Source organism: Neovison vison, chromosome 3, assembly GCF_020171115.1.
Source record: "Neovison vison isolate M4711 chromosome 3, ASM_NN_V1, whole genome shotgun sequence".
Classification (NCBI taxonomy): domain Eukaryota; kingdom Metazoa; phylum Chordata; class Mammalia; order Carnivora; family Mustelidae; genus Neogale; species Neogale vison.
The window spans coordinates 164,415,359-164,439,620 of record NC_058093.1 but is presented as its reverse complement, the minus strand read 5'-3'; the positions used below and the strand labels follow the sequence as shown (position 1 = coordinate 164,439,620).

Below are 24,262 nucleotides of genomic sequence, written 5' to 3'. Positions count from 1 at the left end.
GAGTGACAGGCAAGTTCCTTGGGAGTTAGCATTCAGTAGGATGTAATGGTAGGTTCCATATAAAACATAAGAGAAGAGAGAAAGTTGAGTATGATGTTCAGCCATGCTACTGAGACAGGCAGAGGGCGTGTATCATCAACTGTCACGTAACAAATGCTGGAGAGCCCGTTCTCGACTGAGGTGAACACTAGCAAAGTTAGCAAGGAGGGCCAAAAGGAATGAGCTGTGTTTGGCACATACTGGATTTTAGGCACCTACAGGAAATATAAGGAGACAGGTTCAGAAGGCACTTGGATGTATGGCCCCATACGTACGGGAAAGCTCACAGCCATATATGGAAAGCTCACAGCCAAAATACCAATCGGGGGGCCAATAATATGTAGATGGTCATTGAAATTATAGCAGAAATCAGATTATCTAGGAGAGGGTAAGGGAAGAACTGAGGATAGTAGGAACAGCAGCCGCATTTCAAGAATAGGGTAAGTAAGAACACTAAGCTATACGTACTAAAATGGAAAGATCAGGGAAACCAGAAAAAGAACCAGGAAAGAGAAGAGTTTTATTAGGTGCCAACAATAGACAGGGGCTCCAGGCAATGGGTGGACATGGCCATGAGGAGGTCACCATGGACTTCAGTGAAGAGAGTTTTTGCAGCTGGTGTGGTGATGATGAAACAAACTCACTACTTGACGACACAATTCCTTCTGTTGCCTTTCCCTTCTCTCTTACTATCCAGTAGCCACTCCTTTTTTTGTTTTGTTTTCACTTTTTGACTTGACTCATTTTCAATTTCCTGCTCTCTCTTCCTCCAGTGTTCATTCTGCTTATCCCCCTTCCACACTGGAAACCAACATTCTCACCCTGAAATGCTCCTCCTTTAGGCCCCAATGTCTGATACCCTGCTTTTTCTTCCTCTAAATGCCCTGGCTTTTTTGCTTGTTTTTATCTCCCTTGTTCATTTCTTCATTTTCTGTGTTGTTCTCACAACACACTTTGAGGCTGCTCCCCGAAAAATCCAGTTGGCCTTTTTTTGATCAGGAAAACGGACCTGGGTTTGACCACAGATCTGTACTTCACAAGCTGTGTACCCTCAAATTATTTAATTTTTCTAAGCCTCATTTCTCCACCTGCAAAAAATGAGTTTAGATGCTTGTATTTGCTCGATTACTACATAGACTACCTATCCCACATACACAAAAACACATGCATATTGACCCTTCAAACTTGCCCATTTGTTATTACCATCCTGTGCTTTCTCACATATAATGTCTGGACCACAAACAAAAATAAAAATAATAACCAACAGAACCTTTATACTACTTTTGATTTCTTTCCATGGGTTCTCATCATCCCCTCCCTTTTTCTTTGGCATCAAATTCCACTGATTTCTTCTGTACATTATCTCTCCATGTCATACTGATCTCTCTATTTGTGTTAATCTGGTTATAATGGGAACCACGGAGGTGTGGTAACCAAGCTCTTTAGTGCACATGAAATCGATTTACCTGCCTCAGTCAATAATTCAGGGCTTTGAGTTAAACAGAGGCTGACAACATAGACAGAGCAACAATAACAAAAATCAGAAGATTCAGAGCAGTAATTTGATTCAGGAGAATCACAATGACTGTCACATTTGTCCTCTATAGATTGGATGGAACACCTATCCAGTCAAGGAGGGAAATTATAGACCGCATAGAATTATGCATCAAGAATTTGAACTTAAAGTGCTCCCTACCTGACAACATGCTAGTACTATTATCCAGCCAGTGTGACAGGTTTCCTAATAATCCATCAACTTAATATCAACTAATTCATTCCTCTTAAGAAGCACCCATCAACAATAACTGGACAGAGGTCAGTCTATGATCTAAACTCATGCAACAAGCAAAATTAATTGTCCTACATGAGCACTGAAGCCTTTACTGAGCTGGAACCAACTAGCCACATACAAGAATAGAGTAGTAGTTAACAATATCAACTTTCATAAGAAATATATGTTGTTCCTACTCCTACTAAGCACCAATTGATCTGCAATAATCCTATGGCTTCTCTTACCTAAGAAAATAGAAGTAATATTTTAAAAAAACAAAAACAAAAAAACAGGTAACAAGACCAGGAATTCTGATGTCTAGAAACACCTAGGACCACGGGAGAGCAAACTGCAGTAAATGGGGTAGGACTCTCAACCCCCAGTAAAATGATGTTCCAGCGGAAAGCTACCTCTCTGTCCAGATAATGAGAGGTTATGGTGATGACACCTGTGCTGGGATGCACAGCGAAGATCCCAGGGGACCTCGGGCTCTGTTCCAAAATGCTATACTTCAGGCGTGTATGCATCGTGTCTGGTTCATCTCTGTCTGTGGCACAAACCACTCCCACTGTAGTACCTACATGTTAAAAAGGGGAAAAAAAGAGCTTTTAATTTCAAGAACTACAAAACATATTTAGGAGTACTTATATTTTTCAAATTTTAACAATGATAGTGGCAATCTAATTTTAAGTGCATTTCTTTTTTTTTTTTTTTTAGATTTTTATTTATTTGACAGAGAGAGGTCACAAGTAGGCAGAGAGGCAGGCAGAGAGAGAGGAGAAAGCAGGCTCCCTGCTGAGCAGAGAGCCCGATGCGGGACTCGATCCCAGGACCCCGAGATCACGACCTGAGCCGAAGGCAGCGGCACAACCCACTGAGCCACCCAGGCGCCCCTTAAGTGCATTTCTTATCTGAGCTATTCCATCTTTAGAGAGCACCAATGAAGAGGACTTCAGGTTTATAATGTAAAATCCTATGATGCTGGGAATCAAAGTGCACTTTTACTCTGTTCACTGTTAAAAATGTTTGACAGTAAATTACTAAAAACTTATTTAAATGGCAATCAAGAATATTTTCAACATGGGACACCTGGGTGGTTCAGTCTTTAGGCGTCTGCATTCTGCTCAGGTCATGAACCCAGGGTTTTGGGATCGAGCCCCGCATCAGGTTTTTGGCTCAGTGGGGAGCCTGCTTCTCCCGCTCCCACTGCTCCCCACCCCACTCCTGCTCTCGCTCTCTCTCAAATAAAATCTTTTTTAAAAAGAAGAATTTCAACACATATTTCCACACACTTCAAGAACAAATCTAGCTGGAGAGAAAAACCATTTGATTTCCTACATAAATCAAATTTTTAAATTTAATTTCTGATTAATAGATAAATCAAGACTGACTTGGCATATAATTGTATAAATGGCTAAGCTGACCTTTCACAGTCTAATCTCTATTCTCTGATGTTTTTTACTGGTCTCTGACGTGTCTTGTTCTCTCTCACCTGCTAAGCATCAACACCTCATTGCCCTCAGCCCCACTTAATCCTCGGGAAGGGATTTCATACTATTCACCCTTCAGGAGGAATTTAAGTCAACTGCTTCTTCAGTTGGAATTAATACTTGTCATCTGTACGGAACATAAGAAACTTGTTCTGGTAAAGGATTACAGCTATCAAAGCATACAAAGAGGTGGTATGGTATAGTGCTAAGGACAGTGTTCCAGTGCCCATGAAAATATAATACATAGATCCACTTTGCCTATAGCCCTGTATGTAAGACTGACCTGGGGAAAAATACACAGACAGAGACAGTCACATATATACATATCACACACATATATGGATTTGTTGAAATAAAAACCAATTAATGTAAGAAAATATTAGTTTTAAATAATTTTTCACTATATGTCCTTAAAATTTGTATATGTGTGTGTGTATGTATAAATAAATGTATATATATACATACATATAAAAATAGTAGAGAATATCCAATTACCTATTTATAAATAATGACAAGATTTTTGCAGCAGATCCATACAAAGACATGAAGTAATCATCTTATGATAAGAAAACAAATGCTGTTTATCCATGTTTGCATAGAAAAAGTTTCTAATCTTTGTAAGGCAGAATACGTTCTTCTTGCAATTTTACTGACAGGACACAAACACTGTTTTAATTCTCTGGGTAAGAACTGCATTACTTACACAGAAAAATCTTCCTAAAATATTGACTTCAAAAGTCCTCTTCACGAGTGCTATACTTAAATATTAGTTGAGCACCCTTCGTCCAAACCTCTGTGTGTGAGTTAAGACAAAGTCAAGGAACATCTAATAGTTCAGAGTATCACAGCCCAAACTGCCTCAAACCTTCTCATGTGAGAGGCTTCAAGTGCCTTAGATGAATCAAGGCATCAAAGAATTTGTCCTTGATTCTTATCTGTCACTATCATAGAGAACAGAATCCTCGAGAAAGACTTGGCAACCAATAATCTCTCTTTACAAAAAAAAGAAAATAGTACCAGAGTCATTGTCACGGTAAAGCTAAAAATATTATATGTCATCTAATGTAATTAACTCCTTTTACAGCTCAGAGAGCTCAAAGGGACTTCCACCATTTCCCACAGTGAGTTAATAACAGACCCCAAATTGAAAACTAGGTTTTTTAAACTCCAAACCAACAATTTTTATTTTTTTAATTGTACTATATGAGTAATAAAGAGATTAACATCTATGACATCAAATTACCAAAGTAAAATATAAAGAGGAATAGCAGATATAAAAATCTAGTGAAGATCTAAGTAACTACTTGAAACTTAATAGGCAAGTTAGCAAAGTCATCCTTTATGAATTAGTCCACATTCTTTCAACTTTATTGTGAATGGTTCTTTTCCATATTGTGAATCTCAGAAGACATCATAATGCCACATTTGAAGGGCCAACTAGCCTGAATACTTTGGTTTTCCATGTGTCTGAACAAGTGTTTAGAACATGTGATGTAACTGTCTCTAAAGTTATCCCGTATTCATTCTAAATTGGAAGTAGTATAGTAGTAGTTTTAAGAAAAGGGATAATATAAATAAGAGCTTTAAAAAATTGTGTTTTCAGTAGGTGTTATTTAATACCTTCCTAAATAAAACCTAATAAAAATATTGATACTAATTTTAATTTTATTGTGACTTTATTCTGTATGTCTTCTCTTGGAGGTGAGAATAATGATGAGCCCACAAAATGACAAAGTGAAATAAGGTATATAAACTAAATATAATTCAAAGCTTAAATAACTGTTATCTGTTCTTATAATTAATTGGTATCATATTGACAACACGAGATTCCTGTACTACCCTGTGGGTTATACTCTGTTTGGATATGATAGGATTCATATTTTCTGGGAAATAGATACTAGTTCCGTATCATCCCAAGATAATCTGTTCTTGGGTAAAAAAAACCCAACGTCTCAAAAAATGTAGACAAAAATATTTAATGTAATACATTTTACTTTTAAAAGTTCCCTTATGCAAGGGAAACAAAGGCAAAAATGAACTATTGGGACTTCATCAAGATAAAAAGCTTTTGTACAACAAAGGTAACAGTCAATAAAACCAAAAGATAAAAGACAGTATGGGAGAAGATATTTGCAAATGTCTTATCAGATAAAAGGCTAGTATCCAAAATCTATAAAGAACTTATCAAACTCAACACCCAAAGACCAAATAATCCAATCAAGAAATGGGTAGAAGACATGAACAGACACCTCTGCAAAGAAGACATCCAAATGGCCAACAGACATATGAAAAAGTGTCCAACATCACTCAGCATCAGGGAAATACAAATTAAAACCACAATGAGATACCACCTCACACTGGTTAGAACGGCTAACATTTACAAGTCAAGAAATGACATATTGGCAAGGATGCAGAGAAAGGGAAACCCTCTCACACCACTGGTAAGAATGCAAGCTGGTTAGCCACTCTGGAGAACATTATGGAGGTCCCTCAAAAAGTTGAAAATAGGGGCACCTCAGCGGCTTAGTCAGTTAAATGTCTGTCCTCGGCTCTCAAGTCATGATCCCAGGGTCCTGGAATCAAGTCCCACACTGGGCTCCCTGCTCACTGGGGAGTCGCCCCCTCTCCCCTGCTCATGCTCTCTCTCTCTCTCAAATAAATAAATAATTTTTTAAAAAAATGTTGAAAATAGAGCTGCCCTATAATCCAGCAATGGCACTACTAGTTATTTATCCCAAAGATACAAATGTAGCGATCCAAAGGGGTACCTGCACCCCAATGTTTATAGCAGCAATGTCCACAATTGCCAAACTATGGAAAGAGTCCAGATGTCCATCAATAGACGAATGGATAAAGAAAATGTGATTATATATATAACACTCAGCCACCAAAAAAATGAAATCTTGCCATTTGCAATGACGTAGCTGGGAATAGAGGATATTTTCCTAAGCAAAATAAGCCAACCCGAGATGGACAATTATCACATTATCTCACTCATATGTGGAACTTAAGAAATGAAACAGAAGATCGTAGTGCAAAGAGGAAAGAATAAAACAAGATGAAATCAGAGACAGAGAGAGAGAGAGAAACCATAAGACTCTTAATCTTAGGAAACAAACTGAGGGTTGCTGGAGGGGAGGAGTTGAGGAAATGGGGAAACTGGGTGGTGGACAATCAGGAGGGCACGTGATATAATGAGCACCAGGTATTACATAAGACTGATGAATCACTGACCTCTACCTCTGAAACTAATAATACATTGTATGTTAATTAATTGCATTTAAATAAAAAATGTAAGTAAAAAAATAAAACTTCCTTACCATAAAGTACGAAAGAAATAGGCCTTTATGGGTCTAAGGAAGGACAGATTTAACTAAATGGAAATCCTGAACTTCTTTACCTCAAAAAAGCAGCTTTAACAGAATTGAAAAGCAACAATACACTGGGAAAATATTGGCAAGGTGACAATAGGTTAGTATCCTTACTATGTAAAAAGCATTTTTAACTAGATTTAAAAAACAGTTAAGAGCAAGATAAACACCAGGGAAAGTAAGAGCAAAGAAAATGAACGTACATTTCCTAGGAGAAAAAATATAAATGGTAAAAGAAAGCACATACAGAAAAGTTCAATTAAAAAAAATTATCTTACCAACTCTGCTACTTTCTGGAACTTCAAAATTATAAACAGCTTCTGTGAAAATAGGGTGGTTGTCATTTTCATCCTCCACTCTGATGGGCAGTGGAAGAGGTAAGTCTGCTGAATACCCATCCGCAGTCGAGGCATAGGCAATCAACTGGAAAACAGGAAAAAGCAAAGCCAATAGTCCATTAATACTTGACTCTAGCAAGAGAGAACACTATGCTTTATCTGCTACCTTCTCTGCAAATCTTTTCAGTAATTAATGACTTAAAAAATTCTTTTCAATTCTTTTTTAATCATCAAAACATCAAATAGAAGAACACTTTTAAGTGCTGTAAGAGGAATTCAGTATTTGGTTAAAAATGCACTTCAAATAAAACTCCAAAGTACAGTCAAGTCAGAGACAACTCTGTCCATTAGACTCAGAGTATAGTTCTTATTCTCTCCATAATCAGAACATTATATCGGGGAGAACAATGAAACTCACGCAGTGGGAACGATCCCTATTATATTACCTAAAGAAAGCCATGATTCCCAATCTTGCAACTAACAAGACCTTTTATTGTTTTGCCTAATAGATCAGATATTTGTAAGAGATTTTTTTTAACAGAACACATTTACCAGTTTCTGCACTGCCAATTAATCAAAGGACAATATAATGTCAAATAGAATGTATTTCTTTTTTTTAATTTAAATTCAATCAGCCAACATAGAGTATTGCTACTCAGAGCGTGATTACAACACCAAGCCGAAAATTTTCTAACCAAAAGCAATGCCATGTGGTAAACATCAGTTATGTCTGCTTACCAGCATCCCTTCCTTCTCTAGGAAAAGAATCCCTCTTTCTCATAGAGAAACATCCCCTCCTTCACCACAGCAAGGATCACATGACCCCACAGAACTGACCATATTACACTGAAAATCGTCTGAGTTATTCCCCATTGACTGTAAGCTCACTCATAACAGAAGCCTGGCTTATTGACCTTGATTGGGTTTGGTCTCCCACTTTTGCTTTCTTATCTAGTTCTCAGACATGATCAGAGAATCACATACGTAGAAGGAAGAATGGAAAAAAAAAAGTTTTAAATAAATAAATAAAACAGAACAGAAGAAGGATGAAGACCCTTCCAATCAATGGTGGCCATGTCCTGGAGAGAGGAAAATGTATGACTAAAGAAAGTATTTCATGAACAAAACCAACTCTTGAAAATATACTGGAATTTATATCCAAATACAACTAACCTCTTTGCTTCACTTTTACCTACCAGAGTTAAAATAAAGAGCAGAGCAAATATTCCAAAATATTCCACAACCTATTTTCTTTGACTCTAAGGAAAGAATGCAAGAAGACAGGAAAGAGTACATGGAGTATCAGAAGAAACGTAGTTTAATCATTTAAAACCACATATATCAACAAAACTCCTACATCAAAAATATCATATTCTTCACGATCCACAGGCCGGGTACAATACAAATTTCCGGTGTCTTTTTCTATGAAAAACAAATTTAAAGGTTCCTGGTCAACTCCACGCCCACTTATTGAGTAGAAGATGGTATAGTTCTGTGCTGCGTCGGATTGAACCTAAGAGGAAAAAAAAATTTGTAAAAATTTTAAATTAAAAATCTGTTAAAATGTTATTTTTTAAATGTAGCTTATGCATTTCTATCAATTTTATTTTAAAGAGACTTTAATAAAATAGTAATCACATTTATCACTTCATCAGCACACAAAACATTAAGGAGCATTTGGCAAAAGACTTTTTTAAACCTCAGATTTAATGAAAATCATGTCCAACATAAAAAGTAACCAAAGAAAATGTAATTAAAAACAATAAAGAATAATTTCCCATCGAGAGATTTGGCAAATGGAAAAGAACAATCATGCCCATTTTTAGCAGGATCCAGACCATCAGAGACTCATATACTGGTGAAAGGAACGTTAATTTGAATGTTTCTTAGGGAGGAGAACTGGCAAAAATTAAAAGAATGGCATAGGAGAATAAACAGGGACAACTCTTCCTGGCAGAGGAAACACAAAGTACAAAGGGACCAGGATAGGGCTGTGCCCAAAGTGTTCAAGGAGCAGTAAAGAGGCCACTGTGCTTGGAGCAGAGAAAAGTAGTGGGCAAGAAGTAGGACATGAGACCACATCACGTAAGTGATTCCAACGGTGTTGACTTTTCCTTGAAGTCAGGTGGGAAGCTACTGGAAAATTAAGACAAGGGTAATATATGTAATTTATACTTTAAAAAGGTAACACTTGGTGTTTTGTTAAGACTAAACATGGTGCGTAAGCAACAAAGCAGGAAGACCATTTAGTTACTGCAAGAATTCATGACAGCAGTGGAGCTGGTGAGAAATGCATAGATCCTGGGTCTAATTTGCAGGTATGGCTGGTAGGATTTGCATACGGGTTGGATGTGTGGTGTGAAGATGACACTGTGTCAGAGGGTGCGGATAACCCCTAATATCTATTCTTCCCATGTTCCTTTGTGTTGGAATTTATAGCTGAGTGCAAGACTCCCCAAAAGAGATCCATTTCTCAGGCTCACTTACTATTAGGTATGGCCACATGAAAAGATCAGGTCAATGGGATATGAGCAGAAATAACATATGCAAGCCCTAAACTGTACTCTAGAAAGTGAAGGGATGTGTTCCCCCATTTGGAAGCAATAAGCAGCCATCGTGAACCTGCAGAGTTCAAGGTCAAGCTAAAAAAGAAAGAAGTCTAGATCGTTGGTGATTTTTCAGATTAGAATCTCTTTACCAGATCACACTTTCACAAAAAATAAATAAATCTCTGTCATGCTTATGCCACTTAGGGGCATAAGTTCCTGAATTAGTGACTGTCCCATCCTGGAGAAAACAGCATGTGCCCTGGTTGTGGATTCAGCAATGTAGCTTGGGGATTCATTCCTGAAAGTTCAATCTAAATTTCATTTCTTCAGTACCCCCAACAACTCTGTCAACTGCTTATATGCTGTAATAAATCCCTATCTGTTAACTGCTGAGAGAGAAGTATGTTCTCTACAACTAAAACCCAAGAATCTAATACCCCAACAACTGAAAGAATGGAGGTGCCATTAACTGAGATGGGGGGTGTTTTTAGGAGAACACCTAATTTTTTTTTCCCTGCCTATGTTAAGTGTGAAATGTCCATTAAGCTTCCAAGTGGAAATATCAATTAGGCAGTCTGTCCCAGAAATAGAAGGCCTTAAGTCTCCAATAGAGAGTAGCGCTTAAAGCTGTAAGACTGGATGAGATTAGCAAGAGAATGAATACAAATAAACAAGAGACAAGGTTCACAGGCTGAGCCTAGAGCTCTCCAAAGTTTTGAAAGGGTGGGCATAGGAATGAGGAAAAACCAGCAGAACCCACTAAGAAAAGAATGGCCAGTGAGGTAAGTGGGAAACTAGGTGAGTGGTGTCCTAGAAGCCCAGTGAAGAGAGTATTTGGAGGAGGAGGAAAGGGTAAGCTATGTCAAAGGGACACAGGTCAAGGAAAAGAGGACCAAGAGGTAGCGACTGGCTTAGCGATACAGAGGTTAGTATTAGCTGTGATCAGTATAACTGGTAATCAGAAACCATTTCTTAATATGCCTCCTGAATGTTTCAAGTACAAAATTTGAGAATAAGAAACAAGGTCTAGCACCGGAGCATGGAAGACCCTAGAAGGGAGGAGACAGGTCAGACAGAACGAAACATCAAGCACAGTAATTGGAAGAGGCAATCACTGGGCCATAGCCCAACTGCGGCAACTGCTTTCACTGTATATGTCCCATCTAGATCTTTATGAAAAGTAAACCTGACCTGGTTAAAAACTTCTTCTTTTGATGAAAAAGTTAAATTCCCTAATAGTACACACATGGTTTGACCTCTACCTGCCTCTTCTCAACCTTATCTCCCTGCTCCAGCCCCATCATAACCAGGAGGACTGAGCTACCTGGGAGCCACTAAGGAGCTCACCTTCACCCTCTGTTCCTCCCTCTTCTTCCGTAACTACTTACCTGTACAACGCTTTACCATTCTTTAGGTCCTAGGTCCTAAAGGACGAGTCCCTAAGCTTCTTCTTGATTTTCACATTTCAAACCAGGACTTGGTATGGATCCCATGAATTCTCAGATCACCCAAACCATCTCTGCCACAACACTCATCACCCGGTATCATAATTGTGTGCCTATTCTTTCTCTGCCTTTCTTACTAGGCTCATAACCTACATAAGAGCCAGGGTTTGGCTAAATTTATTTCTAGGGTTGTACTTAGAGCAGTGCCCTCATGGGATATAGCAGGTGCTCAACAGCCAGTGGCTTTTGAACGAATAAGCTCATAAGCATCCTTTAATGGCTGTAGTCTTTTTCATATTATTCGTTTTTTAGTGATTTTCTCATTTTACTTACTTTGATTACACTTCATGAATATCTTCAATCAAATATGTTTCCTTTTAAATCTCTCAAGAGTTTACAAAACCTGAACAAAGCAGACTCTGGGAATTAAAACACTCCCAATCAGAAAGAATGTAAAACCTACTTGTTGAAGAAACAAAGGGAACGGGCCCAGTGAATTCTCTTGCATTGAGCAGGGAATAGGGGCCCATCTCCTCTTGGAACGCCTGAGAATGGCTTCTTTAGCATCTCTTTTCCTCAGTACCTGAATTTAGAGAAAGAAAATTAAATAAATAAAAGTATCACAGCCGACTTTGTTGCAAAAGAGTGGACAGTCCATCAGCCTCACTTCGCCCAAGAGGCTCAGTTCACAACTCTCCAAGCTGAAGCTAAATGCCAGATAAGAAGGTATTTTGGATTAGATGGGGAAGAAAGAACACATCCACAGTTTAAAGTTTTCCTAAGCTGAAGAATTTCATTTTCTATACCCTTCTAACACTGACCATACTTTCAGGTTAGGAAAATCATCACTGTACTCTTAGTTTTTCTTCTTTTTTCCCCCACACAGAGAAAGCCAATGTGTCCTCTTTATAATACTGAAGACAGAGTGTTCTTTTCTGCTAAAACCTCACTCGCTCAGAAGAACCAGAGCAAGAAAACGTACGTTCTTCATTGCCTTAACTCCCTCATCTGCCCTCTCCTATATGGTAGCTCTAACTATATGTGACTATTTAAATTTAAATTGATTGTAATTAAATAAAATAAAAAATGCCATCCTTCAGTCACACTAGCCACATGCCAAGCGCTCATTAGCCATTAATATTTGGCTGCCATATCAGACCGTGCAGATTAAGAACATTTCCAGCATCACAAAAATTCCACTGAACTTTTGAGTGATTTCCATCTCATTGCATAGTGGTGCAAAAAAGCTATTTTATTTCCTGACAATCTATTAAGAAATAATTTTACTGAGCATGTATTAATGTGCTAAATAGTCATTTAAATTAACTTTCTCATTAATTCACTTAACACTGATTCATTGTAACCCAGGCTAAACCTTTAATCATTTTTGTGACGACCTTCACAATGGCATTTCTCACGATGTAGAATCTAGAACTGCAGCGAATGACAGCCAGTACAATGCCATGTATCCTTTTATTCATACTTACACACACTGCAGGATTCCCATCCTATTTTAACATCGGAATCACTGCGACCCTTGGAATCAGCCTCTTATTCACTGGAAATCCTGTTTTAACATTAATTTAACATACACCTATCAACTCTGGGTTAGGTTATTATCAAGGCTATAAGCACAAAAGGGATCAATTCGTGCTCTCAAGCAACTACAGATAAGTTGTTTGCACAAATAAAAGAAATTCCAAGTGTTTATAAAAGAGGGATAGCCAAACTGACACAGACACACAAAAGCAGTTAGCTGGACTTTAGAGGTGGAAGAAGCCTCCCTGGAGGAGGTATCACTTAGGTTTAACAAAGCAAAATCCAAAGCCAATGGTTAGCCACTGCTGGTGGGGGAGAAGCGTAAGAGATAGAGGGAGGGAGGGAGGGGGAGCAAACTGAAGGGGAAGGAAAAGGAAAAGATAAAAAACTAATTTATCTTTTGTCGTCTTTGCAATTTTTAAATTTTTTTTTTAAGATTTTATGTATTTATTTGACAGAGAGAGAACACAAGCTGGGGAAGAGGAAGAAGAAGAAGAAGCAGGCTCCCCGCTGAGCAGAGAGCCTTATGAGGGGCTTGATCCCAGGACCCTGGGATCATGATCTGAGCCGCCAAAGTCAGACACTTGACTGACTGAGCCACGTAGGCGCCCCACTCTTTGCAATTTTTAATGAAATATTTAAGTGAAAAGAAAAGCATGCCTGAACATATCTATGTATTTTGAATACCTTCTTTTGATGTTCCAGGAGCACCTTAATCTCTTTCTGTGTCTGTGTCTTGGTGTCAGAAAGCCATATGGTGAATGATCTTTTCTCATCAGACATCACCACAGTGCTGGCTGTGTATACTGACCCGTCATCTAGAACTCTGAAATCAGGGTCACTGGACTGGATAAGGTCCGCAGACCTGAGGCACTCTTTCAGATTAACTGCAAGCAAAAGTTTCCAAGTTGCAGAGTAGAAACACATGCAAAAAGAAAAGAGAAGTGTTAAAACAATGTATACACCTTCTTCAAAATCAAGAAGTAGAATCAAATAAACCAATCATTTTGCATTTACCAAATATTTTAGATTCTTTACATGTATTAAAAAATGATAACTGTCTTTCAGTTAAAAAAATAATTCTTGATTGTATACATGTATCAAGTAAGGTGTTTTTAGACCTTTATATATTTCTAGAGGGTTATGCAAATGATCTTCCTATTAATGAGGCGTGTGTGCTGCAATCATGACAAAGCCAATATCCACGCCCCCACACACAGCTGAATAAACAAACAGGAAGGTTTTCCCCTGAACACTATAGTGTGAGTCTTTTAAGATTCAGCCAGAAGTTACACACCTGAGCCCAAAGAGCAACAGGGGGTATGAATTTGGCAAATAGTCAAGTAAGGAATGTCTCTCTTTGAAATCTTCCCACTGGTACTCCCGTTACCCGCCTCCCACCTACCACCAGCTCCCCCTATGCCCATGGTTCTCTCTGTGTTCCTAGTCTCAGCTTTCCAGGGTTCCTCACTGAAACTCTGCATGTGGGTCTTCTCTCCCTGGGAGTTTTCCTCCTGGGAGTAAGAAGTAATGAGATATAAATATCAACGATACTGTTTTGAAACTTATATCAAAAGTATCCAATTCATCTCATTCTTCAACTGTCAGTTTTAACAACTAAACTGATATATGAATGTGCCCTTAAGGAATAACCTCTCAAAGGATTACTGCTACCCATGTAAAGTCTTGTCACTTTAATCCCATCCGTCACAGATGGAAACACTGATTTAAAAAGAAATGAACATCTTTAATGAACATATTTCTCTCATCTTGACATTTTTAGCATAAAGATAACTTCTCGTCTATTCTCAAAGGAACATTCCCTCTCTTTTACATCCTCTTCTTTCTTCCTTTCCGTAGGAATTAAAGTGACGTTTGTTTAATACAAATTAAATGAGGCACTTAACCAGATATGAGACACTTCACTGAAAAAGTAAATTTGGCATGTCTGGGACAAGTTATATCTCTTTAAACAAAACAAAACATGATGCTTTCCTCTTATACTCCCTAGACCACATGAAAAGACCGCCTGGGCAGAACTTCCCAGCTGCTGGGAAAATTTATAAAGTTCCCCAGTTTCTCCATGTAAAAATGGCTCATTAATTTCAGTTTGGATGGAATGGCTCACCTTGTGATGTTCCTCAATCCAGCTCTAGCACTGATAAAACAAACAAACAAACAAAAAAAACCTGTTCTGATTTTCTCAGCACTTATCTATACTTCTCTAATGCTTAGAATACTAGGGTAATGAAAGTGTTACATTCCACTTGTAACTTTTTTTTTTTTTTAATATTTTATTTAGTGAGAGAGAGAAAGCATGCACTGGAGAGTGGAGGGAGGGGTAGAAGGAGAGGGAAAGAGGGAATCCCAAGCCAACTGCATGCCCAGCCCAGAGACCAATGTGGGGCTGGATCTCAGGACTCAGATCATGACCTGAGCAGATATCAAGAGTCAGACACTGAGCTGACTGAGCCACCCAAGTGCCCCCTACGTGTAACCCTTTATGTAATCTTTAAACTGTTAAAGCATGAATGACTACAAAAATGGGGGGTTGGAACATCTGCATGGGAATTAACCACAGAATTCAATGGAGTTATAAAGAATAGAATATATATTTAAAACTATCTTGAATTATATCTATGTACAAGTAGATTAAGGCTAATTCTAAAAGGCAATGTTTGGATAATATGCTCTTTTCAGCATAAATAAACTGAATTTCTGTTTTAAAAACACTTGTTTTGAAATTTCTCACCTCTGCCCACTATTTTGTCTGCCTCTAGTTTGGAAGGTATATTAAGTGTCACCTTTTCGCAGCCTTCACAAGCAAAACTGAAGACCTAGAAGTAAAAAAAGTCACATTAATACAGTATAAAGAAAAAGTTTCAGATAAAAATAAATCCTAGAGATCTACTGAATAGTGCTTATAGTTAACAATACCTCCAACATGGGGCTGTTTCAAACTCATGACCCCAAGATCAAAAGTTTCATGTTCGTCCAACTGAGCCAGCCAGTTGCCCCATTGCTTCATTTTTTTAAATTAAAATTTCACATACGGCTATGTTCTACTCCATTTCCATTTCTCTTCTTAAAGGAAGAGTTTTCTCTCTGTTGGCATTCAAAATTCCTCTGTAGGTTTTTGTGCTCTTATTATATATGTATGCACCTATAAAATAGGAGCTGATACTGTGTGCAATTAAGTGTCTTTATGTATCCTTTTGCAACTTGCATTTTTCACTCAAGAATATATTTAAGATTTTTCTATAACTTCGCCACAGTTTATTTTTGCTCATTTCCCCTATGATAGACAGAACTTATTCTTTTTTTTTTTTTTAAGATTTTTATTTATTTATTTATTTGACAGAGAGAGATCACAAGTAGGCAGAGAGGCAGGCAGAGAGAGAGAGGAGGAAGCAGGCCCCCTGCTGAGCAGAGAGCCCGATGCGGGACTCGATCCCAGGATCCTGAGATCATGACCTGAGCCGAAGGCAGCGGCTTAACCCACTGAGCCACCCAGGCGCCCCCAGAACTTATTCTTGTTTTCCATTTTCTCTATTACAAATGACACTGTGATAAACAGCTTTTCAGTTGCAGAGTATTAGGACAGAAATATATTACTTCAATTCCCAAGTTGCTGTCCAAAGTACTAACATCAATTTATATTAATGTCCCCAGAATATTAGATCCCTCTGTTTCTCAAATCCTCTACTACGATTAATTATATTTGGCTTTTCTAATTTTTGCCAATTCTATAACTGTCACTTTAATGTGCATTTCCTTAATTTCTAGCAAGACTGAGTACCGTTTCTTGTGTTAATTTTCCATTTACCTTCCGTAAATCATCCATTCATTTCATTTAATCATTTCATGTATTGTCTTTTTTTAAAATATATTTTGCTTGTAAGCTTATGTAGGTTGTTTTTTTACTCTTTTAGTAGTATCCTTCTAATAAACAGTGCTTCGGTTTTAAAGTAGTCAAATGTATTAAGCATCTCCTTTAGTTTCCTTTTTTTAAAAATTTTTTATAAACATCTAATATATTTTTATCCCCAGGGGTACAGGTCTGTGAATCGCCAGGTTTACACACTTCACAGCATTCACCATAGCACATCCCCTCCCCAATGTCCATAACCCCACTCCCCTCTCCCAAGCCCCCTCCCCCCAGCAACCCTCAGTTTGTTTTGTGAGATTAAGTCACTTATGGTTTGTCTTCCTCCCAGTCCCATCTTGTTTCATTTATTCTTCTCCTACCCCCTTAACCCCCCATGTATTTTATGTATTTATTTATTTGAGAGAGCACAAAGGAGGCAGAAGGAGAGAATCTTGAACCACCCCCACTGAGTGTGGAGCCCAATTCAGGGCTTCATCTCACAGCCCACGAGATCATGATCTGAGCCAAAACCAAGAGTTGGACACTCAACCAACTGAGCCACCCAGGCGCCCCTCCTTTAGTTTTTTTAAGTAGTCAATTTCATTAAACATTTCTTCTAGCTTACACTTTTGTTTATTAATATCTCCCCCTCTGCCCTGTCATAAACATATTATCCCGTATTTTCTTATAAAAATTTTAAAGTTACTTTCAACGCTTTAACCTTTTACTCATCAGGAATGTATTTTGTGTGTGAGTCACTGTAGATATCTAATCTTACCCTTTCCTATATGGCTAGACAACTGTAGGGAACCATCACTGAGCAACTCTTCCCTTAACTAAAGATGATAAAGCTGCATACAACCTCTACATGGACCCCAGTTACAGAATGTATTATTTCTGGGTCCTCTGCATTATTTCATCAGCATATGTGTTATCTCTGCATCAAAACTATATAGTTTTAATTACTATAGCTTTATTACAGATTGAAGTATTTGTTATGGTGACCCCAATCCCTATTATCTTCCTTTAAATTAGGTTTGCTTTGTAAGTTTCCTACCCTCAAAAAATTCTTATGACCAGCTAACCAATTCCATAAAAAATCTTTCTACATTTTTTATCTGGGAAACTTGTTTACTTTTACTAGTTCCAGTAGTTTGTGAAGATAGTTTAGGATCTCACATGTAGCTAATCCTATAGCTAGCAACATGGCAGTCAGATTTCTTTCTTCAAATCCTTAACCTCTTTCATTATTGCTATTACATATTTTATCTGATACGTGCTTGTTAAGACCTCCAGTAGAATGCTAAATAGGACAAAGTAGTCATAGTGACCACTATGGATTTGTTTCTAACTTTAAAGATAATGCTTTTACCACTTCACCATTCATTAAGAGTTAGTTTTTTCCTCCCTCCTTCTTTCTGTCCCTCTCTCCCTTCCTTCCTTGTCTTCTCTTCTTTTCCATTCTTTCTTCCTGTCTTTCTTCATTTGTTGATTTTTTGGTATGGTTCAGTTAAAAAAAAAATTCATTCCCTTACATTCCTAATCAACTAAGAATATTTTATAACAATAAATGTAATTTCCCACTTATTTTGAAACATATAGCTTTTCTCTCTAAATACATTACTACGTTAAAATACAATACTGGTTTTCTAGGGCACCTGGTAGCCCAGTCAGTTAAGTGACCAACTCTTCATTTCTGCTCATGTCATGATCTCGGGTCGTGCCATCAAGCTGCATTGGGCTCTGTGCTGGGTGTGAAGACTGCTTAGGATTCTCTCTGCCCCCCTTTGCCTTCTCTCCCACAACCCCGGCTCATGCATGCACACGTACCCACGCTCGCACACGTGCTCTCTCTCTCTAAAAACAAACCAACAAACAAAACAATAATAGATTTGATAATAGAAAACCATCTTTCCATTCCTGAGATAAATATTACATGGACATGATAACTTCTAAATATATTATTGGTTTGGTTTGCTGCTATTTATTTTGGTACTTCAAATATATGTCCATAAGTGAAATCAGGTTACAACTCTTGAGTATCATACAGTCCTTATAAAATGAGTTAAAGACTATTCCACTTTTTTGGTTCTTTGAAACAATTTACATACAGGAGAGATTATATGTTCCATATAATCATGAAAGAATTTACCTATCACAGTCCTGGGCTTGATGGATATGAAGGCGTCTGTGGGTCAAGACACTTAACTTTTAACTCCATATTTTAATGGTTTTAAGTTTATTTAGGTTTTGTATACCTCCTTAAGCCAGTTGGTAATTTGTATTTTGTAGGAAATTGCTCATTCTGTTTTCAAATTAATTGAAGTAATACATTAATATTATTATTTATTTATCTAAAAGATCTGTCTTCTCTATGACTATGTCTCCTTTTAGTCCTAATATTGCTTTATCTGTGGCTTCTCTATTTCTTCCTTGCTCAGCCATAGCAGGGTTTATGTATACTTTCAAAGAATAGCTTTGGTTTTGTTGATCATCTCTATTGCTTTTTTCTTTTAACATCCTTTGTAAGACATAAATACAAAAGGTCATACATAAACACACACGTTTTAAAACATACATACTATATATATATACACACACACACTATATATATATATATATATATATATATATGGTACATATGTTTTAAAAAATAGTAAAATGAACAGTAGGGTGCTAACCTTCAAAGTTAAGAAATAGAATGTTACTATTTTCAAAGTTTCTATATACCGCTTCTCAGGTGTATTTTCTTTGTTCCCACAACCCCTAAAAATAATGGATAACTTTTGTGTTAACCATTTATTTTCCCATCTCTGCTTAATTTTATCTCATGTATATGGGTCCTTAAAGAAGATACAGGTTTATTTTGCCAATTTTTGGCTTTTACATATATACAGTCATATGCTAATTGTCTGCTACTTGATTTCTTCACTGAAATGATGTTTGTGAAATTTATCCATGCTGAGCTTATAGTAGTAGCTCATTCATATTCTGTGCTATATAGTACATTAGAAAGAATGTACAATTAATTCATTAATATAATTTTTGAAAAGGATCATAGTCACATATAGATTTTCAGTTATGTCATGCTTCTTGACACTATAACTATTTGTGGAGATTGGCTATATTACGGAAAATATTGAAGTATAAAAGACGGTCTTTTTTTTTTTTTTTTAAAGACTGTATTTTAATGGAAAATATTCCAGGTCAGCTTTAAATATCTGACTTATAAAGCCTGAAGCTACAGAACTTTCCATGAACATGTAACAAACTGAGTTTTAAAAAATGATAACATAAAGTATTGTCCATGTGGTCTGAGAAAAATTAATTACCCTGTTTCATTTTAAGTATTATTCAAATTTTATTGTGTGATAGAAAGCTTATCATACAAATAATTAAATCCTATTAAGGAAAATCCAATGCCAAAAGGAGAGTGAAAATGAGAAGGGTTATCTGAAATTGTTTTACTTTCCTCCTGTGTACAGTTTTACTGTGAATATACCAGTAAGCTTTCTAAAATGACACCCTTTCTCAACAAGAGGGAAAAGAAGCTAAACAATGGAAATTCATGCGAAGTCTGAAAAATAAACAGGACCAACTTCGCTGAGCATAATAGTTTTGAAATTTTAAAACTGTCATTTTTCCTATAGACACTTGCCTCCCGCAAAATGGAAATATTACCTTTCAGACTCTTACCAGCTCATAGGTAAATCAAAATATTGAGCTCTCTGTACTCTCACTCCTTGGATCATGCAAATAAATTTCTTTCTAACCAAACTCTTTGTAAGATGGGAATTCTAGTTAAATGGAAAGCATGATTAACCGCAGGTGACCACAGATTCCATGTATGGAATGCTAACTACCAAGAGGATTACAACAGGACACAAAAATGTGCATAGGCTCACATATATTTAGTGATTCAGAAGGTGTTTCAGGATCTAGCTGTATCTCAAAATGAACATCAACAATCTCCTTTTAAAAAGCTAGCTGATAATGCACCCATCAAATAGATATCAAAATTTTGACTTTCTCAGGATGTGGTTTTAAAATAAACTAGTTGGGGCGCCTGTGTGGCTCAGTGGGTTAAAGCCTCTGCCTTCTGCTCAGGACATGATCCCAGGGTCCTGGGATCTTAGCCCCACATCGAGCTTCTGCTCAGCAGGGAGCCTGATTCTCTTCCCCACCCCCCCACCTCCCCACCCACCATCCCTGCCTGCGTCTCTGCCTACTTGTGATCTGTCTGTCAAACAAATAAATAAATAAAATAGTTACTTCTTTTGTTTGCCTTAGCCTTTTTGTCACTAATGCAAAAATTAATAGAAATCATTGTACTCTTATTTTTAAAAGATTCATATGTCAAATGTCATCAAGAACAACAATAACAAAAAGTCTGCTAAAGGAGTCACATTATTCTTGTTAATTAATGCAATAAAATCTGGAAAGATAGAATGCCCATTTGTCAGCACAGGGGCAGACAGGATTCTGATACTCCAAAGGAAAACAGTATGTTAAGCTAGAAAGGAAAACACTATCTAAATTCCTTCTGAAGAGTCCTTTTAGCAAAATTGAAGATTCACTGTGCTCAAGAACATACTCTTTAAAATATACTGGATGACAATTCCCAAAGTGGATTGGGTATCTTTGAAAGGTACTATTCTTTGCAATGTGGTAGGACAGCTGAGCCAATGACCTAATGCAAATTCGTTCTCAATTTTAGTTGCATTCAGAGAAGTGTTTTAAGAGATATTCAGTACTTTCAACAACAGTGGGATGGTCTGATGTGTTTACTTTCTAGTTCCCGCCTGGCTTCTCTGCTGTTTTCTTGGGGGGTGGGGGGCTATTGGGAATTAATTTTGTGACAGTAGTTTAGAATGTACTAAGAATAGAGAGCTCTGAAAGGGAAGCAGATGCAGGAGAAGGGTGTAAATGGAAGATGCTTTTGCTTATGGGACAGCTGAGTGGGAAGGCTAACCTGTTACAACTACCAGTTTTGTGTTAAAGACTTGCTTTGAAGAGCTCTCACGTCAAACAAGGAATTGTTTTTGAGAGATCCATTCAAGTATCTATAAAATGAAAACTGTCTCTAAAGTGTTACACCATTAACACTATACTGAGTCCTGGGAGTCAAAGGTAAATACAGTGGATGGTCAACAGAGGTCTTCCTTTACCCATTAGGGCAGAAACGGAAGGTACTTGTGCACTGGGGGGTTTGGATTAAAGAGATTATATTATGTACACTCTCCAGTATTCGAGTCTCCAGATAATCCCATTCAGTCTAAACTTAAGGAAATTGTTTTTAAAAATAATCCTAAACGAGTATGTCTAATACTAGAGCTGACGCTATCTCCATTTGGACAGACAGACACGCGCTTTCTTGCCTTGCCACGCCCCAACACCTGCACCGCCATTCCTGTCACGGTGACAGTTGCTTGAATTCCACACCCTCCCCTCCAGGGAATTCAGGAGAGATCTTTCTAGCACAGTACCTCTGCAGTTTCTTCTCCTCGTTCTCCAATCCCTTTCCCAGAGAAAACACAAAACACTCAATTCATGCTTTTAAACATAAAAATTGGAAATTCTTCCAAATTCATCACAAAAGAGCACACTTTAAGGCCAGTTCCCATTTGTAAAGAGTCATTTCATCAGCTCCTTTTGTTGGAACAGCTGCCTTGCAAATCAACGCCCTCATTTGTACAAGTCATTGTCCATAAACATTTCTTAGATCATAAGTACCAACCCAAATTTATAACTCGCTGATTCAAAGAGAAGACAAGGCTTTTTGATCCATCCACTCGCCCTGCTTGGGGGCAGAGGAATTCTGGTAGCCAGAGCTGACCTACTCCCGAATTAGGCAGGTCCTCCCTGTGCGGGACCCCACGACCATCCCTGAATGCTGGGAAGTGGGTCTGCGGCTCCTCTCCACCGCCCTTCCCGAGCGCAACCCTGGTCCAGTCTGAAGCGTAATCGCGCCTTCGGAGTTCCGGATTTTTCGTTGTATGTCTCTCATATTCTCGGAGAATTATCCCTAATTTCCTCTCCAGGTGAATCTCGTTCTGAGTTGCGGGTTTCCAGGACACAGAAAACCCGAGGCTGGGCTCCGGGCTTGCGCAGTCCTTCCCGGATAGACAAAGTACCACTGAAACCCACGCCTAGCCCACCCCTCCACCCACCCCGACTCTAGCCTCTCTGCTGCACCCCAACAGCCCCTCTCCCTCGCCCAATCCTAGTCCGGATCCAGCCTTCTCACGCCCTCGTGCCTCAGGCACGCTTCGCCCAGGGCCGGGAGACTCGTGGGTGAGCTCTGAATAGCCTTAAGCAGAAGCTGGGAGTTAGGTTAGAAAGGTAGACTTGTAACAATCTGGAAGCCGGTGTTCAGAGTTAATTCCACGCGGGGACCGAGGGCACCATTCCAGCCCCTCCGCTCACTAACGTCCCCATCCCAGGCGACCCTGGGGTGGAGCAGCCTCTTGAACCTCATCTCAACGTCTTTTACTCACTCATTGATCCTGAAATACCTGACCCAGTACGGTTCGTCCCTCTCCACCCAGACGTTCCCCGATCGTCATCCCTAGCCCGGGGAGCCAGGGGAAGAGGGCGAGCCCTAGGCGCCCGCGAAGGACCAGGAAAGCGCAGCCACGCCGGAGCGCCACTCGTAATTCAAACCGTCGGACGTGAAGTCCCAAACACAAAACTCAGCCCGAGTCGTCCCTCCAAGGCTCGTTTTCTGCTCTCCCCCGTCCGGGCCCAAATTTGGCTCGTCCTGCCAGGCAGGACTGAGCCGAGCCGCGGCCGTCTGCTCTCTGTCCGCTTCGCCCCAGTTCCGCTTTCCCCGCGGGACCAGAGCGGGTCCAGCCCTGCCGTGGCCCGGCTCCAGCCCAGGCTCCCACTCACCGCGAGGCTCAGCAGCAGCCTGCCGAGGGCTCCGCGCGGGGGGATCCGAGGCTGCGCGGTGGCCATCGCGGCGCAGGGCGGGAAGGGGGAACCCAGGCGCCGGGCAGGAGGCCGGAGGTGAGAGCGCACGGAGGTCCGGCGGCGCGCGGTGCGGGCGTGCCTCGCTGCCACTCCTCTTTAAGTCTCCTAGGCCTCCGTCAGGCTCGCCTGCCCGGGAGCGCGTTCGCTCCAGAGACGGGATTGGACCCAGGAGACGCCGGGCCGCCCCTCCTGGTTATTTCTCAAGTTTTATCACGCGGGGAGCTGGGGAGCTGCCCTAGCCTGCCCCTCCGCTCCCCGGGGGCCAGCGCCGAGTGCTGGCTGGCGAGAAAGCGGTCCCGGCCCCACCCTCGGCCCGCTTTCCCACGCCCCTCGTCTGCCCCGCGGCGCTCCCGCCCCGCCCAGGTCCGCCCAGCTCAGGCCTCCCGGATTGTCCCGGGGCGGACCCCTATCCCGCTCTGCTTGCGCATTCCCGCGGCAGGAACCAAGTCCGCCGGCAGGTATCCCTGTCCCAACAAGGGCGCTCTGGGGTGCCAGGAACACCTTCAGGAACACCTTTGTGATTGGATCAGGGGAGCCTCCCTCTAGCTTCTGATCAAATGCTGGGCTGAGTCTCTTGGTTAATACAACATGTATATATTCTTTCCAAATTTGACTAACGTGGTAAGATAAAGGACGGAGGGAGAATTATCCCTAGTAGCATGAATAAGCTGGTATTTGGTATACCAGAAATTAAAACCAAGTGGAAGAAATTCTGATATCTGGCCATTTTAAGTACCTAAAATATGAATGATTACATTTAGAGCTTTCTTTTCTGTCAATTTGGTGACCTTATATGAACCTTCTCAGAATTTCTTCTTATATGTGAATTGTTGATCTAGTAATGACATGGCAATTGTACTAAGGTGCCATTTTTCAGTTT

At 39.4% G+C, this 24,262-nt stretch overlaps 1 protein-coding gene across 2 annotated transcripts in view; it reads right to left on the bottom strand.

Moving 5' to 3' along the window:
- Positions 1-23,621, bottom strand: part of DSC3 (desmocollin 3) — a 46,835-nt gene extending 23,214 nt beyond the window's left edge. For both annotated transcript variants that reach the window (XM_044243231.1, XM_044243232.1), the window contains exons 1-7: positions 23,302-23,621; positions 15,295-15,379; positions 13,230-13,429; positions 11,467-11,586; positions 8,367-8,522; positions 6,950-7,094; positions 2,221-2,387 (exon numbers count right to left, since the gene is read on the bottom strand). In XM_044243231.1, the coding sequence (XP_044099166.1) occupies positions 2,221-2,387; positions 6,950-7,094; positions 8,367-8,522; positions 11,467-11,586; positions 13,230-13,429; positions 15,295-15,379; positions 23,302-23,367 (939 nt within the window). In that variant the 5' untranslated portion in view covers positions 23,368-23,621. The remainder of the gene's footprint in view (positions 1-2,220; positions 2,388-6,949; positions 7,095-8,366; positions 8,523-11,466; positions 11,587-13,229; positions 13,430-15,294; positions 15,380-23,301) is intronic.
- Between the last annotated feature and the right edge of the window lie 641 nt (positions 23,622-24,262).